Source organism: Diorhabda sublineata, chromosome 1, assembly GCF_026230105.1.
Source record: "Diorhabda sublineata isolate icDioSubl1.1 chromosome 1, icDioSubl1.1, whole genome shotgun sequence".
NCBI lineage: Eukaryota > Metazoa > Arthropoda > Insecta > Coleoptera > Chrysomelidae > Diorhabda > Diorhabda sublineata.
In genome coordinates, this window is record NC_079474.1 from 28,612,344 (window position 1) to 28,633,660 (window position 21,317).

The 21,317-nt window shown below is 32.3% G+C and overlaps 1 protein-coding gene across 3 annotated transcripts in view; it reads right to left on the reverse strand.

Annotated features, from left to right (window-relative positions):
- The window catches only part of LOC130446725 (microtubule-actin cross-linking factor 1), a 300,505-nt gene extending 282,839 nt beyond the window's left edge, over positions 1 to 17,666 (reverse strand). Inside the window, exons 1-3 of one of the 3 annotated variants that reach the window (XM_056783167.1) lie at positions 17,421 to 17,631; positions 17,104 to 17,308; positions 8,291 to 8,412 (exon numbers count right to left, since the gene is read on the reverse strand). In XM_056783167.1, coding sequence (XP_056639145.1) covers positions 8,291 to 8,393 — 103 coding nt within the window. In that variant the 5' untranslated portion in view covers positions 8,394 to 8,412; positions 17,104 to 17,308; positions 17,421 to 17,631. Of the gene's footprint in view, positions 1 to 8,290; positions 8,413 to 17,103 lie in introns of all 3 variants that reach the window. The other 2 variants (XM_056783211.1, XM_056783158.1) reach the window with 2 other exon arrangements.
- Positions 17,667 to 21,317: the final 3,651 nt, after the last annotated feature.

A 21,317-nucleotide genomic window follows, 5' to 3' on the forward strand; every position in this document is an offset into this window, starting at 1 on the left:
ATGCGATTTTCATATGTAAAACATAATTTTTAATCTTATACATCAAATAACATTACTACGTCTATAATTTCAACTAATCTGGTCAAGTTTTTATTTGCAATTTTCTCTCTGCTACTTCAGACATCATAGCTAGTTGTGAAAGCTTCAATGTTGAGGTCATCATAGCGTTCTGTGCGAAAACACTCATCTTTTCTTGAACATTCCGATCATTCTGCGGGGGAAATTCTCCACTAAAATCTATATTTACATTCATACAAGATTGCGCATTCAGGACGCTACAATTTTTTCAGTGATGAAGCCTATTTCCATTTATATGGATTGACGAATAAACGAATCATACACTACTGATACAGTGTATGGTGTAACACTGCCTGAACTGCAATCATTTTAAAAGAAAATTAAGTGAATTCGGGCCAAAGTAGGAATTTGTGCATCAGTTGAAATGGCGTCAATGTCAAAAAACAAAAATGTCTTTAAGGTCATAATAGAGAATGATATTTTGGAATCTTGTTTTGTTAGCTCTTCTCCATAATTTTAAACAATATGTTAAACCGAAAATATTAAATTTTGGGGTGATTTTCGTGAAACATGGTCAATTTATTTTTTTTTTATTTTGTCTGATTCTCTAATCATTTGTTACGTCATAACAATAATAAACACAATGGAAATAAAAAAAAATAACCGAATAAGTACGTTTAATATAAAAAATAAACAAGAAACAGCTGAATTCGATTTATCGTTGGAATTAAGACAAAAATAACAACGAGAAAACCTAGCGAAAGTAGAAGGCAATAATAAAAACGAAGGGGAATACCAAGAAAGAAATGGGCAGAACAAACAAAGGAACTGCGAGCACAAAACTTAAATATCATAAGGAATAGAAGACTATTGCCAAGGACGAAAGAATAAATGAATACATTCGATATTTTAAATGAAAAAAGCCAAAATAAAATTATTAAATCTCTTTTTAGACTTTTTCAAATAAATGTCTGTATCTACGATACAATCATTTACAATGATTGCTTTTAATTTTCATTTGATATAAACTAGTACTGGATAAACTATAACTGGTACTGTATATCGAACGTTTCACGGCACCGTAAAGGCAATACTGCAATTTTCCTAATGTCTGTTTTTCATTATTTTCTATCTGATTGCTTCACAGTCAATTTATCCTTGTATTCTATGATGGAATTATAATCAAAACCGTAAATGAATTTACTTTCTACGCAACCTTTGGATCAATTAAAACCATTCGGCCTTAGTTAATTATTGTTCTCTAACATGCAACGAATAAAACTCAAAATCACGGTGGTGATTTGTTAAAATGATTATTACTTTAAATGCGGGAAACTATGCATAAAATAACGAACAAAATGGAATAGGAATAACAATGAAACTTTTAATTATTTATTACTTGAGAATAATCGTAATTAAGAGATTTATAATTAGAGCGGCCTTCTTCAAAGTGGATATTAACCTAAAAAAAAATTAACATAAAATTCTTTTATTCTAATTTACGATAAAACATATTGTTACCAAGTCATCTCCCTGGAGCTGGTCCTGTTTGAATAAGTAGAATTCTAAAATGCGGCGAAGGCACTGGTTTAGATGAAATACCCGGAATATCGAAAAGCTGTTTGTTTCGTCGAGTTATTTTTTATTTCTCTCATTATTACAGCCGATGCCACAGTACCATCCTATAATCCGCCACAATCCGAGCCCTACAGACGATATTTCTCCTATATCAAGGACATTCCCTGAAACCTCTATATCCCTCATCCCTAACCAACAAGTTTATCTCTCTTGTTATCTATTCAGTCTAGGAGTTATCCTGTAACCTGGTGAACCCGTTCATCAGCCAAATGACCGACGATAAGGGATAATACAATCTGCTTCTACATATAAAAGCATATACAGTTAACTTACCCAATAACATCAAATGCTGTTTGCTTAGTCGAGTCATTTTTTCTACCATTGTTTCCGTTTTTTTTTCGTCTTTTTTAACCCCCTATGTGGCCGTGAGGACACATATCGAAAACTTGATATAACAATACAAGAAACCGTAAAAATTACCACAACTCTAACTCGGCAGAGGAAAACTTTTCCTATTCAGGGTAGTTCCTGAAATTAACTATATCCTACATATATATTCCATCCCTCTCAAAACAATCTAAAGTGTCTCTATCTCTTATTTCTTCAATTTGAATTTGAACTTCTCACCTACTTATGCGTATTTGACAACAAGTATGTCAAATTAAATGTGTGAACCTTAGTTTCTTTTACTTTAAATGAGCTCCATAAAGTCCTGCATTATTTAAAGAGCATTTTTGAGATCGAACAAGGTTCGACATCTGGTTTGTTCCCTCATAGATAATTTCAAATAAAATGTAAAATAACGTAAAGTACGCAATCTCTATCGGTAATAATATTTACAAATCAAGTAGTACATTTGAGTAGCACTTCTTAGAAAGGACAAACTCTTTATCGGTAGTATGTATACCGATTGTAAATTATTATAGTCTAGATTCAAAGTAATTTTCTTCTGCATTAACGATATTAATGAATGAATTGTAGCATTTTGGAAATGTTTGACTGGAATCTCGGAACCTATCCTTAGAACAGTCGTTTAGATCTCCTCCAACCGTTTCAAAATTTGATTATTTTACGACATCCTTGATTTTAGTAAAGAGAAAGAAGTCACAGGCAGATAGTTGTTGTTGTACTAGATTCATTCTGGAAGTTAAAAACTTCGTCGCAATCAACGCACAATGATATGGTGCTTTGTTAGCCCTCTTTACAATTCCATCAAGTACTTCACGATAGAATACTTGATTTACGGTGTGTCGTGGACCAAACTCCTTATGGGCCACACCACTGCTGTCAAAGAAGCAGATAAGTATCGTTGTTACTTTTGACTTGCTCATGCAAACTATTTTTGGCATTTGATCGTTATTTGATAGCCACTATTGACTTCGGCGTCACAATTTATTATATGTTAGTTAAAGTTAAATCTTTTATCCCTTTACTTGGCCTTCAACTTTGCTAACAAAAAAGTTGCACGAGAACAAATCATGGCAGTATAGTGGGCGTTGAATTTCTGTGATGCCTCATTCGTGTACAGTAGCTTTGGAACGCAAAGCAGTGTAGAACTTGTCGATACTTGTCACATATGCATTCAAATAATTTTTGCGAATTGATTCTATTTACTATATGAGACCTAGAGCTCATTGACAGCACAAAGTATGTGTCAAAATATTAAAAACTAATATGTGTCTCTATATGAAAAAATTCAGAAGTCAATTAGAAAACTCTAAAAGACATGTCATAGCGGGAGTAGAGAAATTCAGGAAATTAGATATGTTAATTTAAATGAGGAAACAATATACAACCAATTTTGTTTGTGGGGAGTTAAGGGAATGATGATAATATTGGGAGAGTTTAGGCATGCAGTTCGTTACTGAACACACTGTTTACACTATCACTACACCAACACTAAGAATCACACTGTTTCTACAACCGAGTCACCTTCTTCAGAGGTAAATGGTTCCAAAAATTCCAAATTATTTGTTGCTTATACCCGAAAAACGAATTTTTTGTTTCAATAATAAAAGGTAATTCCGTAAAAAATTGATTGTATCGATTCATAAGAATTATTAACTAATATTCTTCTCTTAAAATACACTTCTTCATTATGAGTAATCTGTGTGTGATTTTTTTCTATGCAAAAATTATTTCGAGATCACTGAAGCAAATTAACAGTTAATTAAAACAGTACAACCAAGTTATTATTTACTAGACATATTTTTTCAATAAATTTTTAACGAAGCGGTTTAATATTCAGAAATCAGATAAATACTTAGCTGGATCTTATTGCTTGTTAACTATTAAAGTTATTAACTTCAGCAATCGATTTCAGGACAAGTGACGCCAACGGTCGAGACAATAAATCTGATATATTGGCGTCGAGTTACTTCAATGATATTAATGTTCTTGACCTTATATACAACAGTCGCGCTAAATTTGGTTATTTTTCATTACGAGACAAGAATTTATTTATATGTAAGGATGTTCAAATCAGCAGGATTCTATTTCTATTTCTAAACAAGTAAAAAATTTAGCAGATAATACGAAGGTTAAGCTAGATTATATTAGTACACTAGTTCACAGTACATTTGTTGAAGAAGAAACTTATATATTATATGCTATTTTCAAAAATATATTAGGGCCGTTTTTGCTTCAACCTTCGATCGCTTTGTGTAGATATTCAGGCGACAGTCGGCGTTTTGCTACAGCCATGTCCGCCATTATTGATGCTCTCGCCAAGTGTGAATTGCGAAGTGTGATTCATTTTCTACAGGCTGCAGAAATTTATCGAAGAATGAGTCGCATGTATGGGTAAAACTTCATGAGTAAAAGTTTAAAGATGGCCGTAATGATGTGCAGAATGAAGGGGACCAAGGACGCGAATCTGTCGTATCAGATGACCCAGGTGTACCTTTAACACAAAATGTTTGCGGAATACTGAACTACAGTATAGTGACTTTACGATAAAATGAAGTTATATTTTGTTTAATAATCTAAAATAATGATAGGAATATTTTGAGGAATATTTATAAAAATATTTGATAGTTGAATTTCAAATTTTTTCTGTTAATAATGAAATAAAGTAAAAATTAATCAACTTGCCTAGCTAATAAACAAAACAACTTAATAATAGATATCAAATTTCAAGTAAATTATTCATTTTATGCTAAGTAATTAGTAAAAAATGATTCAAATTATATTTTTTCATTTTTATAGTCTGTTCTCCTTGGATAAAATATACACGCAATCTTACGATGAAAATAATACATAATAATTATAGAAACATCACATGCACAACACGTGTCCATATTAATTACAATAAAAAATTCAAGTTTCATAATACCACGAACTAAACCTGAATTATCATGTTACTTATAAAGAATTCACTTTCTTTACCTTAGAAACGTTTCTATTCTTTAATCGAAAAATAAATACGCTTTACGCGAGCATCAAGTCGACTGGGTTTTGAAAAGTGTAAGGCCTCCCACACACGTTATTTGAGTCATAGTTCAATTCAAATGCACTGAGCGTTGTATGTGTGACGATGCGAATATGTCAAATCTGACATTGTCAATCGTACGTACAAGAATTTTCGTTATGATAAGGTGAAATGTACGAACCACGTGGTTGATATTGAAACATTTAAATTATGATTCTTGTGAATGTGTCATTACGTTTATCGAGTTAATTTTATCATAGAAACTTCAAAACACGCATGTTTTTGGTAGCTGTGAATATGTAACCAATGAAAAAAATATATAATTTTCTACCAAACTTATATGAGATATTATACAGGGTGTTCGGAACTTCTTGCAAAAAATTCGGGAGTGAGTAGATGACGTGAAAATAATGCTGTGACATACGACATAAGGAAACAAATGAAATTTAGAAAAATTTAGTTTCGTCAGCGTACAACTTCTAATAAAAACAAAAAAAAACTATAGAAAATGTTAGAAATAGGCACCTTCTGCACACATCCGGCGACTACGGAGGATATTTCTTTGAAAGTCTACGTTATAGTATTAAGGTTATTATCAAAAGAATATGGACCTACTTAACCCTGCCCACACATTAACACAGAATCGATTTGGATTCTTTGTGAGGATTTTCAGCTGCTCATACATGTAAATTATGGGAATTAATGAAACCGTCTCGTGTGAACCAAGCTTTATAAATAAACAATACGTTTCCAACAAATGTATTATCAACTCATAGTTTATATAGAAACCTCTACTTCCATGACATGCGTTTTTGGATGTGAAAGGGATAAAGAAGTTGCTCTTGGAGAATCCTATGAATAGTTGTCGTTGACACTTTAATTGTGGTGATATTTTGCGTAGACTAGTTGTGGAATCAGCTTCAATTGCAACTAATGAAAACTAGTTTACTTAATTTATGTAGAAAAACCTGTTTTCCGTTAGCTGCGATAATCCCTTAACAAAAGTTCTATGAAGTCGGGTATAATTCTGCGGAAGGCGTTCAGTATAGAACCTTCTGGCTCCTGACGAGTTACCAGAAGCCAAACCATTGGTAAATTCTGCCATATTGAAATTTTAAATATGATGAGATAATTATTTATGACAGGTTTTGAAAAGATTGATACTAAACTGACAGTAAATTAAGTCGCTTACAATTTTTAAATGAATATTAAGTAGTAGATTATTTGCCAGTAATATGATCTTCGATAATAAATAATTACAGTTTATGATGTATCTTTATGGCGGAGGGTTTCCTTGGTATGTACAACGATCTAAAAATCTACATAGCTCCTAAACCATAAATTTTATAGATTTAAACAAAGTACATTTTTTGTCACATCGATTGAAAAATTCGTTGTTGCTATCTTTAGATTATCCTTGTAAAAGTTACGGATTCTTAACCACTGGGCATAAGCCGCCCCTGGCCTTCATATAGTTGTGTAGAATTATTAATTTTGCCAAACACACTACTTGGACTTACGTAATCATCCATTGAAAATTCTTATCGTTCGAATGTATAATTTAGAAAATGTACTTAAATATAAGTTTTAATTAATTTTATACATTCCCAAATTTTCCCAAAATCTCAAATATTAACATTGTCTTTAGAAAGACTATACCTTACTTAAATTTGGATATGCATAATTCCTACATATAAATGTAAAGTTGACAACAAGTTGTTTAATATCAAGTATAATATATTATGTAGACGGTTTGGCAGTATAATACAGGTTTGCATTTTATGTTATCAACCTTTAAACTAAAATGTTTCAAATTCCGTACTCAAAGTTCATGGTTAACATGAGTATCACTTTATAACATAATAATGTAGTGTTACGTATGTATGAAATTACAGTCGCACTATCTGATTGTTCCAGTTTTAGGAGATGTTATCACAATTTCAAGTACCAGCAAATTACGACGTTATTTTTAACAACAAATGAGTTTTTGTAATAAAATAAATAAATTGGGCATTTGTAAATTAAATTTAAATCAATTTAGAGAGAAATGATATACGTCGATTATCGGAACCGGATTAAAAACTGAACCGAAAACAGCTCAGGCATCGCGTCGTCTACTTTTAGATGATACAAATGACGAAGAAACTATATTTCTAAAAACAAAAAGGCTGCAGATATAATATATGTTGATCGAAGCATGGAATGGAGTTAAAGCTGCACCTTGTATAAGTCGTGGAATAAACCATCCATACTGACAGACGATGAAGTTGTTGAAAAATTACTACGTGATGAAGACCTTGCAGAGGACCATGATGCAAATGAGAAACCAGAAGATGAGTTGGGACCATCTCATGGTGAATCATTCCAAACTTTGTCGATTCGGTGTTTGGAACGTCAAGAAGAGTTAGACAACTCGCAGATATTCCAACTGAAGAGAATTGGAGACGTAACTGCTATGAGAAGGAAGTCGACATTGAATTTGACAAGTATTGAGACATTCTTTATGACACAGCATTAATTTTGATAAAGCTTCGTTAAGATAAACTTTTTTTGCATATACGTAAATATATATTTTTGTTCTTTTATGTACACGTAGCTAAATTAATCAATTTATGTGTATATACTTGTTCACTATGCACATAATACTATAAATAAACAAACTTTAGATTATATAACATTTTTCCTGGTTTATTTTTGTATTAAACATTTGGGATAAACCCTTAAACAAGTTAGTTTAGCGTTTTCTATGTTGTGGAATCCATTTATTGAGAAATGGGTTAGTTGACTTCTAGTTCAGGTTTTTGAAGTGGACTTATGATTTAAGCCAAAGGTTTCGTTTTGGGCGCGGCTTTTAGGGTTGGAGATCTGGTTAAAGAGGGCAAAGACGTTCGATAAGAAAATAGTATGCTATAAAGGCTGGAAGTTGAAGGTTCGGCCCATGTAGTACGTACTTTCGACCGAGGCATGAATAAAAAGTCAAAAAAAATTGTTGTCAGGTTTTATTCATTCAATTTTCATTTATATTCAAATTGGGAACAGTATAATTAAAAGGAACTGTTGTTTTTTTGTAATTCATAAATCTAGTTAAAATTAGCGTCTTTTTATTGTGATTCCGAACTATTTCCAACATTTCTGATGACGAGACAATAACTCTTATTTAAAAAATTTTCATATGAAGAGGATTGAATGAAAAATTCAAGTTGTAAAGCATGTATGCACGGTTTAAATAATAAAATAATTTTTAAAACTTATTATTTAACCAACCTGCTATACGTAAAACCGCTCTATCGGCGCTATCTAAGGCTAGGACTGCTAATGGTTGTTCTCTAGTCCACTCCTGTAAGGTTGGGTCCTTATCAAAATCCATTATTCAGAGCATATTTTCCCTGAAAGTAAAAATAAATATTACGTTCGTTTCATTACGTCACGCATGTAAATATAAATAAAATATAAGGGTGGGGTATGTTTAAAAAGGGTGCGTTTTATAGGTCGTAACCCCTTATTGCACTTCAATTTAATTCAATGTCATGAGAAGTACTATGACTAAGTGAATAGATTTTATACATAGTCATGCGAGAATTTCTAAAGTTTTCAGTGAATTTGCAAACATTGGTCATCGTTATGTGATACAATACTTTTATTTCAAACGCCTTAGCCCAACCAATATAAAAGCTGAACTAGATTCTACTCTGGGTGAGACTGATCCTTCATTATCAACAGTAAAATATTGGGTAGCACAGTTTAAACGAGGTCGTACGATGTGCAAAGACCAGCATCGCAGTGGTCGACCAAAAGAGGTGACGACTCCAGAAATGTTGAAGAAAATCTACAAAACGGTACTGGATGATCGTCGACTGAAAGTGCGCGAGCTAGCAAACTTATTAGGTATTTGAAAAAATGCGGAACATGCTTATTAATTAAAAATTTGGACATTTGGACGAGTATTTCACAGAAATAAAGCCGAATTTTTGTACCGTTTCATAACCATGGATGAAACTTGGGTCTATCATTTCACACCCGAAACAATACTGAAGTTTTTTTTAAGTAGTATATAACTTCAAAATAGATTGTTGTCACTTTTATGATCACATAAAAGAGAAAAAGATATTATTGATGTGACAAACTCGTCCACGGACGTAAACCATCCGGTTCCAATATGTTGGCGAGATTAAAATTTAGTGGATCTTTTTGTGACCTACTTTTATAATTTTTAAGAAAACCTTTTCGTTTGTTTACGGTAACCTAGAGATTTCCAGGAATCGAAGACTGTAGAATATAATGATAATATATAAAACGAAGTTCTAGCAGCCGTTGGGGTCAGTAAATATATTGATAACATCGGCACAGTGACAAGTCTTGAAAATATATTGTATGTTGTTTAATTCTGTTACCAGTTGTGTATTTATACTTGAGAAATAACTTTAATGATACGAGCTTGAACATTTTATTATTAATTTCGTGAAAAGCTCGAAAATCGTATGTTTTATTACGCTTGAAAAGAAATTTGACACTTGATTTTTTTTGTATTTTATAATATTTTCAACACACTAATATTAAACTATTTCTTGTTTTCTCAAAGATGAAGTTGGAGTTTTCTCTATGCGTCAAGAATGATAACTTGCGTTATCCATAACTACTACTGAATCAGCCGGATGATATTTTATCATTTTACCAAAATAGTCTTCCAAAACATCCGAATCCATGTTCTCGTGGTAATATCCCGTATGGCACGAATGAAAGGTTAGCAAATCTTCTTTTAAAAATCCCTCTTCGCTTCCAATTCTTCTTCATTCAATGTTTATCCATTAATGGATGTTCGCGACCACATTTTTCATGGCTTCTTTATCTCTAGTGGTATGGATCAATGTCTGAATATCTTTTATACCCGTCCACTGCCTCACGTTCCGCAACCATGACATCCTCTTCCGTCCCAATCCTCTCTTACCTTCAATCTTGCCCTCGACTATCAGCTGACGGAATTGATATTTATGGCCTCGCATTATATGGCCAAGATATGCAATCTTTTGTTTCTTCACGGTCTTTATTGATACGCCTGAGAATATCCTCATTCCTCACTTTGGCGTATCTTTAGGATACCATGGACTACGATATACCCACATTTCGAATGCTTCTAATTTCTTGATGTTTTTTACCTTAAGGGTCCAAACCCTCCATCCCGTAAAGAAGCACTGACCAAACGTAGCACCGCACAAGTCTCAGTCTAAGATCAAGATCAAATTCGGTACATGTAAATAAATTTTTAAATTTTATGAATGTACTTCGAGCTTGTTCAATTCGGCATTTTATTTCACCGTCCGACGACCACTCTTCATAGGGCCATGTTCCTAGATATTTAAATTTTTCTACCCGTTCTATAGGTTTTCCATTATATGTTACTTTAGATTTTCTAAACGTATTCGCTTCCCTAGTGATAATCATGAATTTAGTTTATTTGATGTTGATGTTTAATCCCATTTTTTGGCTTTGTCCGCCTACTATATTAATTAGTTGTTATAGGTCATCTATATTATCTGTAATCATCGGCGTAACGTATGTTGTTGACCCATTGACTCCCTTTGATCCCAATGTCTCTATCTTCAAGTGACTCTCGAAAGATGGCTTCAGAGTATATATTAAACAGGAGCGGCGACAATATACTTGACGTACTCCTCTGCGAATCCGAACTTGCTCAGTTAGACCATGATTTACTTTGACTTGCGCTTTTTGGTGCCAGTACAGATTTTCGATACAACGAATGTCCTTTTCGTCCAAATCCAATTTTTTAAGGAGCTGCATAAGTTTATGATGTTGAACTTCGTCGAAAGCTTTTTCGTAGTCTTTGAAGCATAGACAAACATTTTTTCTTTGGTCATAGCAGTTCTGTACAAGGACCTGTGTTGCGACTATTGCCTCTCTTGTACCTAACCCCTGTCTAAATCCAAATTGCGAGTCGCTTATATTATTATCACATTTTCTATATAATCTCTGATGTATTATTCTTAGGAATATTTTTGGGGAGTGGCTCATAAGGCTAATTAGCCTATGATCTTCACACTTTCTTGCGTTCGATTTTTTTGGAATAGGAATAAAAACTGAAGAAAGCCACTGTTCAGGGTAATGACCAGTATCATATATCTTGTTGAACAGCTTGTGAAGCACTCTAATGCCCCTTTCGTCCAGTAGTTTCAGTCTTTCTGATGGTATTTCATCTGGACCAGCTGCTTTATTGTTTTTAGCGACTAGTACAGCCTTTTCTACCCCTTCTTTGGTAATAGAAGGTCCAGTTAGACATTCTTCTGCATCGAGTTCTCTGGTTTGGTCTGGTCTATAGTCGTCAAAACGTTTTTCTACATAGTCTTCCCATATCCTGTATTTCTTATGATCTTCCATAACTATCTGGTTGTCCTGGTTGGTTATTATACCTAGATTTCGTTTTTTAAATATACCAGCGGCTTCCTTTAATCTTTTATGTAGGTTGAAATCATAGTGTCTTCGTTGCAGTTGTTCTATTTCGTTGCACTCGTTCTTAAGCCATTCATTTTTTACAACTCTAATTTTTGATCTTATGAGTCTCTTGAGTCTCTGTAAGTTTCTGTACTTATTTATGTCCTTTTTTAGTTTTCTACGCTCATCTATTAACAGCAAAATTTCATCCATTTTTGTTTTTTATTTCTAGATTTGAATCCTAGAACACTTTGTGATGTATTTCTTAAAATACCTCACGCTTCTAATATGGACGATTATTAGTCTTTTCCCTCTACCTGAAGGCACCTTAATACCCGTTGAAGGCCTTCCATGAAAGCTTGGCGAGCATTTGTTATATTTTTGTCTTGCTACATCTTTGGTATTGTACAAACTACATTAATCCACGTTTCATCAAGATAAAAGATTTTCTTCTGCTCTGTACTGTACCATTTTATACTTCTTAATTATTTTCGTCCCCAGCAAACAATTTCATCGCTTTCCAGTAAAAATGCTTTACAGTTATGCTATTCCCAGGCAAAATCTATATTTCTTAAAGTGGTCCATACAAGTTTTTTAGTATCAACGGAATACTGTCATCCTGGAAAAGTTCTATTAAAATCTTATCTAGGGTGGGTATTTCTTTTTTAAAATAAAAAGTGTGAACTTTTCTTCGAATTACACTTTTGGTGTCTTTATCAAAGACTTTTACTGGTCTGCCTGGACTTTTCTTAGGAGGTTCCACTTGATCTGCTATCTTTCTCTCCGCAATAATTTAAAAGCGGTGGACTTTCCAACTCCAGTCATTCGGGAACATCGATCGACAGTTTCTTGTACAGTAAATTTCGGGTAACCGTATTTTATGCATTCGTCTACATTTAAAATAATAAGTTTTTCATTCACTGATAGTGGAGAATAATTGAAACATCTTTTTGGAGTAAATGACGCCATTTTATTACTAATCTTATAATACTGTGAACACTATTTACGGCTTAACAGCAAATACTGAAGCGTTAGACTAAGCAAATATACTTATAAAGGTCTAAAAAATTTGGGTAATCCACCATTGCCCTTACGGCGCATGGTTAAGCCGAATCTGAAATAGGGTTGGAATTAGGCAGACGCACTAAAAGAAGATTAAACGGTACCTGTTAAACGCAAAACGTAACTGTAAAATCTACTACTTAAGTAATCCCTACACAATATTTCCAGACCTCTATACCTATGGCCGACACCGAAATTGAGCCGAACTGGACAGAATTCCCCATTTTATTGCTCTATACATTTCCGATATAGACTATAGGAACCTGTAGGCCCTATTCCATACCCTTAGCGTAGACTAAAGCCCCGATAGTGTATATTATTTATTGTCCTGTTTTACATGGTAATAATTTGGTCACCCTAATCAGGATTCTTCGATTGTAAAACAGATGTAGAAGTGGACAAACTTGTTAATTTAAATAGGGGTACGGAATCTTTTGCGACTAAAGAAAGAGGCCTGTAAAATTGCTCAACTGCTTTACTCTTCATCATAATAACGCGCAATATGTTAAGTTGTTGAGTGACTTTTTTGCGATTTTTTGTTTGGTGTTAAGCGAAATATTTAATTTTAAGTGAGAATGATTATTGAATACTAAATATTGTTACAGTTTTACGAGGGTTATCTAAAAGTTTCGACGTAACAAAAGACTTATTTTTCTATTATCATGTTTATTTTTCAACATAGTCGCCTATGTCTATACACTCAATCTATCGATACTATAACATTTGCAATAATAATTGTCAAAGCACATTCTTTTTCTCGAATACGGTCACTATCTTGCAATTTCTTCCTTTACACCACCAAGCAAAAAATCCGTTTTTTCTTCTTACACAGCGACAAAAGGGCTTGGAAATGTTGCGCTTTTGATCTAATATGAGCAAGCGCGGCACACAACGCGCAAATCGTACTTAAGCGTAATTTTTCAGTCAGTATATGGCAAATGCGTTCTTTTGATATACCGATAGCCTGTTATATCTCTTTAATCTTAATCCGATGATTATCCAGTAACATTTAGTGGATTTTTCCGATGAGATCGCTGATTGTCGTGGTTTTTGGTCGTCTCGACCGCTCGTCGTCAGACAAGCTGGTACCGCAACGTTTGCATTCGTTTTCTGAAAAATTGTAAACGCTTGTAAATGATAGTGCAGTTCCTTATTTATTTGCGTAGCCGTATTATCTTTTATTTATTATTTATTATTATTTTTACTATTTTCAGAAACATCTTCATAACGACTACCATTGTTAAAGATAAACTAAGCGTCCAAAGTGGCTGAAATTTTAGTGCATGTTTGAATGGGCGTGCGCCAACTCATGATTTTAATACCTGACATAAAATTTTAACTTCTGTTACAATGTGCCAACTCGTGATCGTAGTTGTCATGAAGATTAGACAACTCGTGATTATGCAGCTTGGGATTATAATTATGAAATGAAAAACAAAAATTAAATATATATTTACAGTGTATTTCAATAAAAAATATTTTACATTCGAAACACATAACAAAAAGTAGTTTGGACAGTATTTGAAAGTAAAATGTTCCTGAGTTTTTTAAACAATTTAAATTTATTTCAGATCCAAATGTAATTATGTCATTAATTGAATCACTGTCCAATAAAAATTATTCTTCTCGGTCAGTTATTAAAAGATATCTACTATTTATGAAATTGTGAATTTAGGTTATGTAATCTAACCTGACCTAAAGGATTTAGAAATTCTAGACCTCAATTTTTGGATTTCCCAATTTTTCAAACTGGATTAGGCGCAAAATTCCAGGTAATATTCTCAATAAATCCGTCAGTATTTATATTATGTACTCGGACTACCTTTTCGTTTACCTGAAATATCCCCGTCCCAAGTTGGCGTGACCTTATCCCAGTGGATGAAAATCATTACGAGTTGTAGCAGTAAATATGCGGAAATTTTTCTAGAGTATTTTACTAGCATTCACCAAGAATGTTTAGCTCAAACGACATAAAGAATTTACTAATGTAATATCATGTACATAAGAACTGATTTAGTCAATTATTTCTGAACCCTTATCTATTGAGGTAGAATTCTCTGTATCTTTAGTAACATCGTTTGAAAAGTTTATAGTTTGGTAGCAGCTGATACTGACTGCCTTAAGATAGTTCAAATACTTTTTAAACAAATATTTAACGATTAGGTTCATTTAGAATACCTCCTATTTATAAGCTATGTCACTAACTAATATCAATCCATCATCATTCAAATCGACGCTGTAGATAAGATTGACGAATTCGATGAAATCATTGGAATATATCATATTTAAGTTATAAGATAAAAAAGTTTTTTGTCATTTTTGGCCGTCTAACGACTTTGATTTTAATTTTATATAAAATTTCGCATCCTTAAAAAAATATGTACTTTTCCATTTCCAATTACACTCGCAAACCAAAGCACTATCATCATTTTTATTACCAGTTGACAAATGTTGTTTGTTCATGACTGAAAATTGTTAATATGCTATTGATAAATCAACAGCTTGAAAATGTTATGATAGGTCAATAACAGTATGAAAAATATAATTTTTCGATCAGTTTGTACATACTTGGGCCCCGTAAGGACAGACAAATACCTTCTTATTCCAAGAGTCGTAATTCGAATTCAAGACAACCACAATTAACCCTGCTAATTGATGCGTAGAAGTATACATTCATCTACTACCGCCAACTCTAGTTCTAAACCTGCTATCCTATCATAGTTAAATGTTAAATACAATTAAGAGTGCGTTTGATATATTGTAAATAATATACCTCATAATAAACAATAATTTGGAAATATAGAAAAAAAATAACTACTTTCCTGGCTATACGCCTCGAAGAATATTGAATTACATTCACTTCGTTATAGACAAAAACGAGTATTTACTCTCCTAACGATATGTCACAAAATTATTTATATAGGCTCTAAAATTCTCGGGAAGCATCACTTAGGCTCCATAATACAAGATACCCATATGGTTTTTTGAATACTTTGACGGTATACCAATATCTTCATGTATAAAATTTTTTTTGATGTTCGGATTTTCATGCGTCCAATATCAAGAATTTTGCCGATTTACCTCATCTTTTAAGACAAACATAGATTTCTAATACACCATTAAGGAATAAAATACCTTTCATATGAGACGTTATAAAGCCCACATTTCAATTTAAAAAATTTCAAATTATGTACCATATTCGTATGTTATTAGAAATATTTTAAAATTTTTTGTGACCGATTTCGATGATTTTGCAATTCATCAGAGCGGTGTATCAACCACTTATTCACAGTATCTCTTTCGAAATGAAAATCACTAGTTAACGCTGTCATTTGGTTTCTATAGTTCAACACTTTCTTGCTATTTTGAATATTAAAGAGTAAGATGTAAGATGTTGTGTTTTAAGTAATAGAGCAACAATCTGATGCTTAGCTAATATAACTACTAATGCGTTCATTGGAACGAAATCTTTGACAGCTTGATTATGAGCTGTGTAGTTTCTTGTAAAAACATAAAATTCATGGATTTCAAAATTCAATCAAGCGTCAATTTCTGAGGATATATTGGACTTATTCAGAACACGTTCGGGATTAGAAATCTGAACATGTTTTATTAGCATCGCGAACGTACAATTTCAAACTGCGCATGAATCTGGTAAAAGAACTTGTTCACGATATCTACCGCGAACAAAGGTAATAGAAAATTTAAATACAATATGGCAACAGCGCAATCACCACAGTATGTTTACATGAAAATAGGATAAATTTAATAAGACCAAAATTTGTGGATTGTTTCTAATCTAACCGTAGTCGTCAACTTTATTTCAAAAGTCCAATAAAATATTTTCCGAATTATGAAATCTTGTAAACTAGATGAAATAACAATCTTGTCACAAATGACTTTAAGTACCATCTTAATTGGTACCAAAAAAATGTATTGAAAACTTTTGAGTACCTTCAAAATATTTTTCTTCTATCTAAAAATTCTCTATAATTACAGTATATAATTATATAAGTATATAGAACAAGATAAGCTGAAATGATCAAATAATTAAAAAATTAAGTAGTAACAACTAAAAAATAAATAATATCATAATGTAACTATTGAATAAATTTTAAATAATAGAAAAATATAAATACTGCCAATTTAAACTCATTAAATACGTCCTTAGTTTAAATTCACTTGGGTAAATACTTTAACCTTAGTTTAATTTGAACCACTAAACACAAGTAAGTTTTTACAAATTGTGAAAATGGTGAACCTTGAAAATTTCTACATTCGAGGACTTCTACACCTTATCATTATTCATTTATCAACAATCAAGCTAATACGTTGACAAATAGTTTAACATTTAACTCTGTATGTGGGATGTATATACATAACAATTAACAGCGATCTAATTTTTCTTTGTACGTATTTATTTGGCTAACTCTAATATCTCTATTTTTAATTTACATAAGTTGGATTCACTGGCAAAGATTTATCGAAATGTACCATTAATAAACTTATTACACGTAAGTCGTTATACAATAATTTCAATATATCTCATTTAAAAAAATAAAGCAACTTACCTATTACGATTACGATATAAAAAAAATCACCATTAAATTACGCACTAATCGTCCGAATGTTACAGTTACTATTTGTTTTTTCACGTTTCAAAATTGTTTTCATTTCATAAATTTAACACTGATGAATCTAATCATTTATTATCAAAAATATGATACGTTTTCACAGCCTACTCGATATTTAAATATCCGGATCAGGGAACGTATTCTAAAATTAAAAACAAAACACTGAAGGGGTCGTAAAGGGTAATTTAACCCAGTAATAGAAGGGTGAATCACCAGTTTTTAGGTTATGTCAAAAAATCGATATAAGTACACACATCACTGATTAAATAAGCGAATTTTTACTAAAATATAAGCTCGTACGTTCGCATCAGATATCATTCTACCGGTAACAAAGGGCACACACTATTCGCAGATTTCCGAAACGCTTTTGTTTACAAGTTACAAGATGCCGCAAACCACATGCATGGAATTGATTCTCGTCACGAAACGAACGGAGAGAAGGAACTGTCGTTTGTTTTTGAAATGCAGCGTTGCCGGCGGGCTTCTAGGCGACGGAGGATGAAGCGCTACTCTGTCGACACAGCAGTGGAGTTCAATTCAACTACAATACGATATTGTTATACGGGGTGATGCAGCTTCTATGAATATTTTATTGAGATTTTCAACAGTAGCAGCAAGGTCTAAACTTGTTTTTACTTGTTACTTCTAAATTAAAATCAAGTGTGAAAACTAGTCTGACTGGTTTTTAAATAACACAAGAAAAAGTTGACTATTCATATTGCCAGCTTTTTTAGAATAAATGTCTGTGTGAAAGGACTATGTAATTCAAATTTTAATTCAAAATAACTGGTTATATTTGCGATACATAGTTAAAACATTTTTTTTTTTAATTTCAATATATAATAAACTATATTTTACAAAATTTTTTATGAATATTCATTTGAGTTTAACAAACGTGCCTCAAATTTCATCTTTGAATCACTACCTTCTGTTAATAAAGGCCGAAACAAATTAAGTACAGGTTGTCAAACATAAGGTGACCCATAAAATTTTCTCGAAACCTGTAAGAGTTATCAAAAAACTTCAATTACAAAAGTTCTTTGTATTCAAAGGAATTTTTATATTATTGACTTTTGGTTTATACAGGGTGTCCCAATTCTTTAATATCGACATTTTTAATCGAACACCCTATACTTTATTGCGTTTTTTGATTTAGAGGTAAAAACATAGGTAACTTTCATGAAACCGACCCAAAAAAATGAGATTTTTTTATTTGAAAATTAGAAACTCATACAGTAAAAAAAGACACCCAATATGATTGTAGACGCGAAAATAACGAAAATTCAATAAACCTAAGTTTTGAGTTTAAAAATGAATTTTGCAAATGATACTTTCCAGCTTCATTTTTATCTTGTGAAATTTTCCAAATATAATGATTTTTCAAAAAAAATTCAAATAACCTTGAATATTTCCTAAGCGTACGGAAATCAAAAAGATTGGGCCTATGAAAGTTACCTTTTTACCACTAAATCCGAAAACGCAAAAAAATATAGGGTATTCAATTATAAATTCCAAAGTTGATGTCGATACTGAAGAAATGGGATATCCTGTATAATTCAAAAGTCAAGAATCTAAAACTTCCTTTAAATACAATGAATATTTGTATTTAAAGTTTTTTGATAAATCTTACAGGTTTTGCGAAAAGTATGTGGATCACCTTCAACAGAATGTCGAGGAAAAGAATTTTAAAAAAGTTAGATACGGTGATACAAAAAGCCACGGCATGGGTTTATGTCTTTAAATTCAACAGTTGAGAAATTTTCTATGCAGAAGCACCATCATAGAACCAACAAATCAATTTGGTTACTCATGGAATTTAATCGACGAATTGGCAGTTTTAAATTGTCCTTCAAAATATAAGCTGGATTAAATGAGTTTTACGTAATAAATGAGGTCAGAAGTAAATTTTGAATCGCCTCATATATAGAGCGCAGCACAAAGTTCTTGGATTATAGAAGTGAAATATTTTTCCAAATTGTATACATTGTAAATAGAAATGTTTACTTTCTAATTAGTATTTAATATACCTGCATTCGAATTTCACGAATTAAAAGTTTCTAAGAATATTTACTGCAATTTTCTATAATATATTCTAAGAAAAAAGGAATGTTTTCTCTTTCGCTTTATCAGTGTCATCTCTTTGACATCCTAAATGTAAAAAGATACTGTTGTAGTTTTGTTATAAATACTGCTAGGTGAAGTTTTATTTATGGATATATATAAAATTATTGGCCCATCTTTTAATTCACTTTTTTTTTTAATTTCAATGTTTTACTAAAACAAATTATTAAAGTCTATCTCCTATAGTGAGAGAAAGGAGAATAACTATTCTAACCTCGTTGCATTATACCAGGGATGGGGAAACTACGGCCCGCGGGCCATCTCCGGCCCGCAAATCGTTGAAATCCGGCCCGCGACTAGCAAACAAAAGTTAAGTACAATTTTCTTTTTAAATTACATTCTCTTGAATTGGCAGTAAAGGCAGTACACGTCAGGCATAAAACCCGTAAGTCCTACTGTCGTCGAACGCACTACCCATTTGAGCTAAGTATTTTTGAACACCAGCAAACTGGAATTTTATAAGTCCTTATCTCGGACACAATACCCAAATATAGGTATCCACGCCCAGAAAATAATGGCTATGTTTGGAACAAGCTATTTGTGCGAACAAACGTTTTCAATAATGAAAAAATTGTCTTCATAATAGGCCTCAGATGACCTCCTTTTTCATTGTTTAAAATTTCAGCATCACAAATTTTTCGGCTTATGATGAATTCATGCAGAAACAAAAACAGTTCCACATATCAAATGTTCCCACAAAGACCAGACCCAAAATTAGTATTTCAGAAAAATTAAGGCAATATTTTTATTTTAGTAAATAATGTAATGCCTCAACTTGGCCCGCCATATATTTCGTTAGAAAAAATTGGTAGGCGAAGAAAAAAGTTTCCCCATCCCTGCATTATACCTTTCTTTCTCGTAGAATGACTGTACATCATGAACGGGACTCTCTTATTGAGCCCATCCATTTTACTTTTACGAGTAACTTCTCCCATCCCCTGTTATTAGAAACTTCAACAATTGTCTGGATCATCTTCTTTTCAGCTATTGATCTATTCCAGCAGCTCCTAATCGGGCTTCCAGTCAAATACCAAGCCACACAGATGTTTGTTTTTTACAACTATATCGTTATCAGGCTTGCCGATGCATCTTTTGTCCAAAGGCAAAGAACGTAGTCATAACTGTCACGTTATCGCAATAGTTTTTTTCGAACCCGTCACCACTTCTCAATAGTGGCTCATATGAAATTCCTTTTGTTATATTTGGAAACTCTTTCTACTATTTTAATCAATTAATTGACTGATTCAGTGGAAAAAGGTACTCTGATGCATATGATGAAAGGGCATAGCGACATTGATGCAGTCTGTGTCTTTTACTTATACTGTTACAATTTTCAGTTTATTTAGCGTATCTATCAAGCTGTATAAATTTACCTTATATTTTTATTTGTAAGGAATCAATATTGCTCGTCTCGATAAGCTGCAGACAAATAAATTAATATTAAAAGGGATGCCAAGACTTCTCAATATATAGGTCAGTTACTTGTTTTTCATTTTATGTTGTGAGTTTATTAATGAATCTGGCTCCATTCCGTCGTTTGGAATGGACGTCTTTCGCTATGAAAATATATTGTAGAACATATAATTAAACATTTCCAAATGACGATTATTCAAGGCTATATCTTTTCAGTAAAAAACTTTAAAATTTCAACATAAGAAACCAATAGGATTTATAATTTCACCAAAAGATGAAGTTACTAATTTCGAATTGATATTTATTTAAATAAAATGAAAATGAAAAAACTTAGTAGTAACTTATATATAACCAACACATTTCTGTACCTATATGTTAATTTTTTTCAACTTTGTCATCTTCACCTTTTTTTAAAATCATTATTACTTACCAATTGTATCAAGATTTACGTCAACAATTATTAATTTTTTTGGAGATGTCTGTGGATATTGATCTACTTCTGTTGGTTGTAATGTTCGGAGAAGACGTGCCTTAGTAACTGATTCCACCGGCTTGAACATTTCTAAAGGAATGAGTCCCGATAAATTGAAGTTTTGGCCGTCTGCAGGCGAACTCGG